This window comes from Triplophysa rosa, linkage group LG3, assembly GCF_024868665.1.
Source record: "Triplophysa rosa linkage group LG3, Trosa_1v2, whole genome shotgun sequence".
NCBI classification, from domain to species: Eukaryota; Metazoa; Chordata; class Actinopteri; order Cypriniformes; family Nemacheilidae; genus Triplophysa; species Triplophysa rosa.
In genome coordinates this window covers 13,333,631-13,343,873 of record NC_079892.1, presented here as the reverse complement: position 1 = coordinate 13,343,873, position 10,243 = coordinate 13,333,631, and the positions used below count along the sequence as shown (strand labels likewise).

Genomic DNA, 10,243 nt, shown 5'->3' with positions numbered 1-10,243 from the left:
TGTGGGGACATTACCACGCCTCTAAACATGACACGGCACAAAACGAAACGTGATTGGTTGCTTCACCTGTCAGTCATATGGCCTCTTGAGCGGACCTTGGCAAAAGAAAACGCCGATAAATTCAAGACCTTCTGGCTACGCGAGACTATTCCAAACCTGTATACATTTCTTTGTTTGGCTGTACACATTGAAAGGAAAAATGCTAGCAACAAATATTTCTGGGGCACCATTGACTATCATAGTAGAAAAAAATAAAATGGTAGTCTAAGGTGCCCCAGAACTTTTTGCTTTCCTAAATTACTAAAAATATAATCTTTTGTGTTAAACAAAACAACAACAAAATACAATTATTTTTCCTAATAAATGTTAACGGCGCACACTTTTTGTGACCCAAACTTAATTTTCGGTACACATCCGCAAAGAATAGAGTCCCTGTAGATTATTTCTGATACCAAACAAAATAAATAACAAGTAAATCACATTAGCTAGCAAGTTAAAAGTATGTCTAGCCAGTATTATTTTGGGTTACCAGTAGAATAACCATTACTTGGCTAAACTTAAATGCAACAAAGTTACAGACCCATTCAACAAATTGTTTATTTAATAAAATTAACACAATAAAATTAAACAAATTGTTTATTTAATACAATTATTATACAACAAAATATTAATATAAAATATTTTTAGCCTAACTATTCTTCAGTCTACTTTTTAAGTTTTTCTCAGTATACTTAAAATGACACTAAAGTATTCTTGACACTAAGTATATTTGGCCTATCAGTCTTTTAATGAAGATATTCTAGTATTCTATAATGAAGTATTTGGCTTCAATACCTACTGTAAATAGAAACATAGCAGTATACTTAAAGTGCCAAAATAATATATAAATTATAAACTACTGTATAAATGTCAGGCTCACTTAAAAAATGACAAGTGAGCTTCCAGCAAAAACACTACTAAACTAGTACTTTACTTAGAGTATAAGTGTCTTATACTAAGTGTCTTATTATTTATTCGACTAAAATGTTCAAGTATTGAACAAGCAAACTGGTATACATATATGTTTGCTTGTAGTTGCTATTCAAACATAAAGACGTAGTTGTAAACTAGTTGTCTACTTAAAGTTCTACTGTTATACTTATAGTATACCAAACGTATACTTCTATGAACTAAAAGGTGGGCCAACTTAGTCAAGTAGCAGACTTGTAGATATACAAATAGTACACTTACAAGTGTACTATTAGTAACACTGATATTGATACACTCAAGTATACTTAATCAAATGAACTTGAAGTATACTTATTTTGTGTAAGGGTTCTTTCTAACGCAGCCTACAGTTGGTAAACTGAAATTAATTCATTAATGCTGAATTCATTAAAAAGCTTTCCTAACATGATGACACAGAGACTGATTGACATACAGATAAATGGATAACAATTAAATATACATGATACAGAAGTCACAAGTTATCACAAATATTTACACAGCAGTGTTGTACAACTGGTATCTATTATAATTTATAACCATATTTGTGTACTTACTATAGTCATTTATATTATATAGTTCAGTACTACACTATGGAAGCTGCCTTATTAATTTCAGAATTTTACATTTTTCTCTTACTTGAGGATGTATTTGGAAAACTTTTGTTTGCCTTCTGTCATTCCCCATACTACACCCCTGTTTTACTTTACAAAGCTTTGCTGTGTAACAAGAGCACACGCGTGTCAGTTTTGTGTATTATTGAGGTGTGGCAGGTGCCTAACTTTCATATTGAAGGAATATGCACTGTAGTCTCTGATCTTTTTGGATTACAAAAATGACTTGATTCTTTGAGTGGAACTGGACAAGAGAACCCAAGGAGTTACTGTCTGAAAAAATACCTACCAAAAAGGTAAGTTCAACTACTTTGAGTTTGTCTTCTTGAATGTTCATTTCATAGTTTTTTATGAATTATAATCCATTTATGGAGTTGTGTTTCGGAAGTGATAGCAGGTTTTATTTGCAACAAATCATGTACTGTAGTCATAGAAGCTTAAGATTGTGAAGTTGGTTTTATAAAACAAAATGTAACAATTTTCAACTAAAACATTTCCAATTAAGTTGAAGTTGTTTTACAGCATAGTTTCATCACATCTCATTGTGTTGTGAACGCCTGCCACCATTTTAATGAACAACGTGAATGTCATGAATCAAATAAATAAGAAATAAAAAACAGAAGCGTGATATGTGTTATTGTTGACCAGCAAATGGGTCTTAATGGCTCTTTCCTGAGCTGACTGAACTTCTGCTGTGGGCAGTAACTTCCTTCCCTCTGAGACTCTTCGACAGTAATTCACATCAGTCAGAAATGTGCTCATACTATTGGGAATATTATTTCTATTTTTATACTTCAACCAAGAAATCAAGATCTAAACCAACTTATTCTAAAACAGTGAGTTTTGCCGTAACATTCTGTTTTTTATATAGCGCTTATTGGTTACTTGAGCTTTGTGTGCCGGTTTTCTCCTAGTTCCATTATGTCTTTGTTGTTGTTATTTGTTGTTTTCATTTTTTCAACATTAATGTTAATGTTGACTGATTTTAATTACGTTTATGAGATAAATTTGAATTATGGCATAAGCTAATTCTTATTCAACCCTCTAAACTGGGTATACCAGACTACTGATTGTTTTATTTTTCTCAATAATTCTACTTTAGAATCATTTCACTTTATGTTTTGTATCCCTAAGGCAACACCATTCCATATATTTAACAATGTTTCACTGGAAAAGAATGTTATCTGTAGACTTTAAGCACACCCAGTTTTAATGGGCTACAGAAGGCTGTCAACACCTCTTTGATATTTGACTTTGGTGGTGACGAAATATCCTCTTTTTGTCGTACAAGTGTTAAGGGTGGTTAAATACTAACCGAAATCGTCTAGCATCTACTTACTGTAACTATCCTTTTTCTTCTTGCGTCAAGCTGTTTCTACATTTTACTTTTCTTTTTAACAAGGAATAATTCACTTAAAGGGACGGCTAACCCAGAAATGAAAATTCTCTCTTCATTTACTCACTCTCGAGTTGTTCCAAATCTGTATACATTTCTTTATTCTGACGAACACAGAGAAAGATATTTGGAAGAATGCTTGTAAGCAATCAGTTCTTGGCCACCATTGAGAACCAGGACAAATGACAATGGTAGTCAAAAGTGCCCCAGAACTGTTTGCTGTCCTACATTCTTTGAGATATCTTCTTTTGTGTTCAACAGAACAAAGCCATTTCTCCCACTATGGTAGTCAATAGTGTCAAAGAATGGTTTGGTTACAAGCATTCTTCCAAATATATTTCTATGTTCATCGGAACAAAGACATTTATACAGCTTTGGAACAACTCGAAGGTGAGTAAATGATGACAGAATTTTCATTTTTGGGTGAAGTATCACTTTAACAGCCATTGTATGACTTCATTATATGCATTATTTTCTTGTGAGAAAGATCTGAACTATGAGTTTGAAACCACATGACAGCGAGTAAATAAATCCCTATTATGTTTCAGGCTTTCTTAAATATTTCAATACCAGTGAGAAAACCAGTAGAGGGCGACACACAACAACACAACCATCAACTAACCAAACCACAACTGCCAACCACTTTCTTTCTGTGTGTATTTACAGTGACCCACTGACCCTCTCATCCATTTAACCATGACACCAAAACCTCCCCAAATAAAACCCACTAAAACAAGCCCTCACACCAACAGCACAACAGCTGCTCCTGGGTTCCTGCCCTCCATACTGGACAAAATTCCTTGTGAGTATATCATCTCAGCACCTGCTCCGTGATGCCCCTATCTAATTCCACCCCTTGCGCACATGTCTCGCTTCTCAGCTTTCACTTGTTACGAGTTTAACTTCCCTTAAGTCTCCTGCCTGGGCACTAGCCTCATCTCTAGATGTGTGTCATGGTGCTATACAGAACCGCTACTTTGATGTAGGAGATAAAATGACTGTGTTTTTACAACAGTGCCAAGATGGGCCATCTATACTATAATCGCTGCCGTCATCCTGCTGGTTCTGATCTGCGTGGTGTGCTGCTGCGTAAAATGTTGCTGCAAAGGGAAAAAGAAGAGGAAGAAAGTGGAACACAAGATCAGCATGAAGGGGATGTCAGGGACCACCACCACAGCACTGGTGAGACAACGGCTTCAGTGAGGTTGAGTAAAGAACAAATGTAGATGACAGATGAAGTCATATTTTATCCTGAGCAAAAGAATCTCACATGTGTCTTCTCTAAAGTTCCAAAAGAGATTTCAACAATGTCTCAAACTGTGCTCAGATTTGCCAAGTCGGAGATTTGATTCACTGTGAACCCAAACATTTCTCATCAAATTCTACCAAAACGAAATTCTTCAGGCTCTGTTATGCACATCAAGTGTATAGCTGCTTTACTGTATAAATAATTGTTTTGTTTTTGTCAATTTTTGTGTGATGTGTTTAGCTAATGAAGTGCAAAAGTAACATTTTTACAACGTTCTTTGAATGTTCCCCCATCTACAGATTGTTGTCCAAACTCGTGCCAGTTTAAGTTGGCTATTTCTAATTGAATAAAATAATATATATGAACTACCTTTTCATTATTTATTGATTTTTTTAATTTGAAATATTAATGATTTAAAACATTGTTTCTACAAATTTGAAATGACTTGGTGAGGTGTGAAATACAATCTAAGCAATAAAATGTATGCACTAAGAGAACATTTGCTTGTGTTGACAGGTGCAGCCTGGTGCAGATGATGTTGAAGGAGGTTCAACCAATAAGCAGAGAGGAAAACTGCAGTACTCACTTGAGTTTAATGCATCCAGATCAGAGGTGCCAGCTCACGGCTCATCTGAGAGCTTGTTTTATGTTTTACGTTGACATAAAACAGATCAACTTATAAAAGCACAGGTTTTTGCTTAATGTCACAACTGATGACTTTTCTTTTAGCTGAAGGTGGGAATAAAAGAAGCGGCTTCATTGAAAGCAATGGATTCGGGCGGAACGTCTGACCCTTATGTAAAGGTTTATATCCTCCCCAGCAAGACCAAAACATGTGAGACCAAAGTCTTCAGAAAAACGCTTAACCCTGCATTCAATGAACAATTTAAATATCAGGTAAATCTGTTTATTACAATAGGCTTTAGATTGAAGTTTTGCTTTTAGAGTTTGCACTAAAAACATTTTTGCATTTAGGAGCATGTACTATAGTGAATATTTAAGTGTGTTGTATTTTTACTAAAATACTTTTTTTTGCTGCATTTTACCACATTTGGGCTGGTTACGCTTATCAAAGTAACGTTTATTACTGATTACTGACTAAATTGTCACTGATGTGTTATCATGTTTTGTAGATCCCTCAGAAAGAGTTGGTTGAGTCCACACTAGTGATGCAGGTGTATGACTTTAACAGATTCTCCAAACATGACATCATCGGCGAGATCAGAATGAATCTGTCCACTGTGGACTGGAATCATGTGATTGAGGAATGGAGCGATTTGACTGAAGCATCCAAAAATGAGGTATGGGGAGGTCACCATGAGGTCAGAAGATATAGGGAAAGTTTGGCTTATATTTAAATGATTATTTTTTCTTTTTTTTAAAATAAGACTCGAAATGAACAAGTTTAACAAGGTGTGCTCGTTATTTATATATGTATGTCTATTACTTTACATCTAATATCATGTAACCGTATCACAGCAAGAACATCTGGGAGATATCTGCTTTTCTCTTCGCTACGTCCCGACTAGCAGTAAACTTACTGTGATCATACTTGAAGCCAAGAACTTGAAGAAGATGGATCATGATGGTTTTTCAGGTTAGATGCTCCTACGTAAGATGCCCTTTATTAAAGGTAGAGTTCAGCCAAAAATGAACATTTTCTCAAACCTGTTTGACTTTCTTTTTTCTGCAGAACACAAAAGAAGATATTTTGAAGAATGTTGATAACCAAACAACACTCACCCCCATTGACTTCCATTGTATGGACACAAAACACCGAGACATTTCTCACAATATCTTCCTTTGTGTTCCACAGAATGACGTGAGGGTCAATCAATGATGACTGAATTTTCATTTTTGGGTGAACTATACCGACAGTTATGCATGTACGGATGAAACGTATTTCCCGAATGCACTCTCACTTGTCGTGGATAAATGTGTCTGCTAAATGCAATAATATAAATGCATTTCTTGTAGATCCGTATGTCAAAGTTCAGTTGATTTTGGATAAAAAGAAGTGGAAGAAAAAGAAGACGTCGGTGAAGAAACAAACACTCAATCCCTACTTCAATGAATCAATCACATTTGAAGTGTCTTTTGAACAAATTCAGGTAAGCAACCTTCAGATATCTGCCGGCTAGCAACAACATTGATCCTCGTGCTTTAACCAATTGTTCTTGGTTTCGTGTTCCATCTTTCATGCAGAAAGTTCAGCTTGTCATCTCAGTGTGGGACCATGACAAAATGAGCAAGAACGATGCGATTGGTAAGATATACCTGGGCTGCGATGCTACAGGAAACCAGCTGCGACATTGGGCAGATATGCTGTCTAATCCACGCAAGCCTGTTGCTCAGTGGCACACGTTACTGTCTGCTGAACAGGTGGACACCACGCTGGCCCTGAAACACACATTAAAGATCCCATTTATAAATAAAACCTTCTGAAAACCAGGTCTAGCAAACCATTCCTTTATGTTATAACTACAGCACTTACAAATTCAACAGACGTTCTGCAAGCTGACCAGATCGTGGACCGATAAGAATATGTATTTTTTTCAACGCTTTTATTAGGGCTGGGGCGGTATATCGCGATTCAAACTAATTATACCTGTCTAAGGCGATTGTGAAATCTTCGATTCTGTGTTTTATGCGCACTTCTTCCTCTTTGATCAGTAGGAAGTAATTTACTGCTCAATCTAAAATCATTACGAGATTGAGTCGTTTATAACGTGCATTTGAAAAAGCCACACTGGTCAAACATCATCATTATAAATATATTTTATTATCATGAAAATACCTTAAAAGGTTTGAAGAAAAGCGATAGAACATGACCATTGGAATTTCCTGGAACTATGTGCATAAAACATACTTCTTCTGTGGCCCGTGTTCGTAGTTTCTGCGCGAGAGCGCCCTCTGGCTTTCGGGTGTGGCGGCATTTAACCCTAATTAATTGAGAAACTGAGCATAAGAATTGAATGATATATCGTCCCAGCCCTTTATTTTAGTTGTCTGTATTTTATCAGTGAAATGACAATATTTGCACAGGTGGTGATCTTTAAAGTATTTAAACAAGGTTTGTTTGGTAACTGACTGTTGTGTGGATGTTATATACTATACAAAAAAAGCATTTAGTCAAAGTACTTTTTGTCCAGGGCCATCGCCAGAATGTACAGAACGGGGGGGCATTTCGTTTTCATAGCGGGCATTCTTTTTATGTTCTTCAGATATTCACCAAAATAACAACCTGTATAGTATTTGAGAGAACCAAGCGCTGGAGATTTGCAGTTAAAACATTGATTAGGCTATTACGTGAGAGATGTTACATCAGTAAGCAAGACTCTATTTTTACAGATCGACAGATGTTCATTCGTCTTTATTTTTCGATATAATGCGTTTGTAAGACCCATCTTGAGTCTAACATACGCACACACTTTAAAGAGCAAAACAGCATTTGATGTTTGAAGTGGATTAAAATGACATCATTTGGAAATGAACAAATACTCATTATTACTTTAGACTTTGAAGTGTTAGTGTGCACCGGACGTGAAGCGCAGCACCGCATCGCGTCTACAACTCAACAGGTACACCGGACGCGTACATTTAGCATCCGCTATAAGTCTACTCTTGGTGCAGCATGGGCCACTTTTAACGATTTTGGGTTTGTTGAAAAACTTTTAAATGTTTTTACTTTGGCAAATTCCGGTGAGCGACCTCTGTAGCTCAGCACGACGCAGACCACGGGCATTAACAGGGAGGAACACGCCGATGCTCAACAGGGCTCAGCGAAAGATAGAGGGCCGGTGCTGTGCTGATTGTGGAATCAAATGGTAGAATAAACATAGAGACTATTTCGCGCGTTGATTTCATTTATTCGCGTCAGTGGGTTTATTTGATTTAAAGTTACCGTTGCATAAATAGATGATTGTTTCTTAAAGCTAAATACTGTTGGTTACGTTTGAGTATGTAAACTGTAAAATGCACAAAAGTTCGTCCAATGCCCCCCCGGGCCTGTTTTTGTCTAATCACATTCTGAAATATTTTATTACCTCACTTGTTTATTTGTTTAGTGTATTGAAAGTGCAATGTTTTGATTCTTGATGAAATTATGTCATTAATCAAGCTCTATTTTGAATGTTTTTTGATTGCTGTGCAAAGGCATATTTTCTTCTTCCTATCCTGGATTTGTATTAAGAGAAGTTTAAAATAAACTTGTATTGTTTGTGTATTTTATGGAGACATTTTAAACCAGCTTAGCCTTTTCTGAACCTTTTCTGGTTTTGAAGCTTGAGAGATGAAATGATCATATGTGAAGTGCTGTGGTTTTAAAAATCTGCACACACACACACACACACACACACGCACGCACGCACACACACGCAAGCAAATGTACAGACACTGATTTCTCTTGTGATTTCATTGCTCACGAGAGAAGGGTGTGAACAGCAGTGTGTCAGCACACAAGTGGCCCAATTACAACACTTTAATGAGGTTTCTATGAGTTTGGGCAATTGTACAGAATGCTTTAAATGACAGAGAACTCATTAGGTGCTTCTGCACAGTCATGTTTTAAATGCTCCGATACGTCATTTAAAATGATCTGAGCTTCTGTGTTTTCAATCCTCTTGTTAAGCTCCAGTTATTTCAAGTGAGGTAACTATTTATATCACACATTTACACAAACTTTTACAAGCTCACGATGTACAATACAGTCTCACAGAATCTCCAAAATCAATATTTTAATAAATTGTAAAAATGATCCGCTATCTGGACATCTGGATTTTGTTATGGACATAAAGGCTAGAATCGTGTTTTTTATAGTTTTACAGCAAACCATCAGTGTATATCAACATGTTTTGTTAATTTTCTTATGGCGTATGATATAAGGCTTGGACTGGGAAACGGTATATGACCTTCCACACATGGTGGTGCGTGACGTCAGGCTTCGAAAGCAGATATGCACATGGACACTGAAAAGTAACATGGGTTACTTTTGTATTTTTGTGTGTTCTTTGTCTGAAGAAATCAAAAGCTTTGAAAATTTTCTTTAAAAAAGGGGGGTTTGTTGAACATTCCTGTTGAAAATTCAAATAAAAAGGTTTGAAAGTGTAAAATGGCTTGCAATTTGACTCTTACCTGTCCTAACCACGATGTGATAACACAACACATTAAAATAAAAGTATATTTTCCATGTTATTTGAAGATTTTGTCCTAACAAGAAGAGACGGAGACACATCGTGTCTGGTTAGTGTAACATCTGTTTGTTACCCATAATGCATTGCATTTTTTAAAAAGTCAGATCTCTTAGAAGCCCAGAATTCCAGAAATGTCATTTCTGTAATCTACTCCAAATCAACATACTTTTGTACATCACAGCATCAATTAATCGTATTTAGTTTTATTTCAAAGCATCTTGTCGTAATGAGCCAAAGTTACTTTTTCTTTATGCATATGTCTTCCCTTAAGCTACTTCAGAATAAAAGTGGCCCCAGTAGAAAAGAACAATTTTGCCACTTACAGCTGATTTATGAACATTATCTCCATTCTCCTTCACATGGGAAACCACAGAACAGGTCTATGATCTATAGAGGTGGTAAACACAGTTGACATGACCTTTCCTCACAGTGGGGCTTTGATCTCTGATCAAGGGAATATTCCTACCAGTTTACCATGCTGTGCAGTACATACTGTATAAGGCATTTGACATACTAGGTGAAGTTAAAGTCCGAGAAAAGTGACATTGAAATATGTGTTCGGAGTTTGTCACACAATAGAAAAGTGGGTTATTAACCACCCAGCCAAATTTGAATGGAGAAAAAAACATCCAAGTAAATAAAATAAGTTCTCAAAATCTTGGAAAAATAAGCAGGACCCTCTGCTCTCAAATACTGTTGGCGCTGAAGCCACGCCCACTCGCATCGCTCAACCTGAGTGCCCAGCCCAGTAGGCTATATTTGAATACGTTTTATGGGAGGATTTGAATTCATACACGCGCGAGTCAAT

At 36.2% G+C, this 10,243-nt stretch overlaps 1 protein-coding gene across 2 annotated transcripts; it reads left to right on the top strand.

Moving 5' to 3' along the window:
- The first annotated feature begins 1,696 nt into the window (after positions 1-1,696).
- On the top strand, positions 1,697-9,326 carry syt8 (synaptotagmin VIII). Of its 2 annotated transcripts, none has more exons than XM_057329767.1 (9): positions 1,697-1,894; positions 3,661-3,796; positions 4,010-4,176; positions 4,760-4,855; positions 4,973-5,140; positions 5,377-5,544; positions 5,723-5,840; positions 6,221-6,354; positions 6,449-9,326. In XM_057329767.1, the coding sequence occupies exons 2-9, from the start codon at positions 3,691-3,693 to the stop codon at positions 6,686-6,688; spliced, it is 1,197 nt and encodes a 398-aa protein (XP_057185750.1). In that variant the 5' UTR covers positions 1,697-1,894; positions 3,661-3,690; the 3' UTR covers positions 6,689-9,326. The 2 variants fall into 2 exon arrangements, with proteins under 2 accessions (XP_057185750.1, XP_057185751.1); XM_057329768.1 differs by lacking the exon at positions 1,697-1,894 and adding an exon at positions 2,299-2,434.
- Positions 9,327-10,243: the final 917 nt, after the last annotated feature.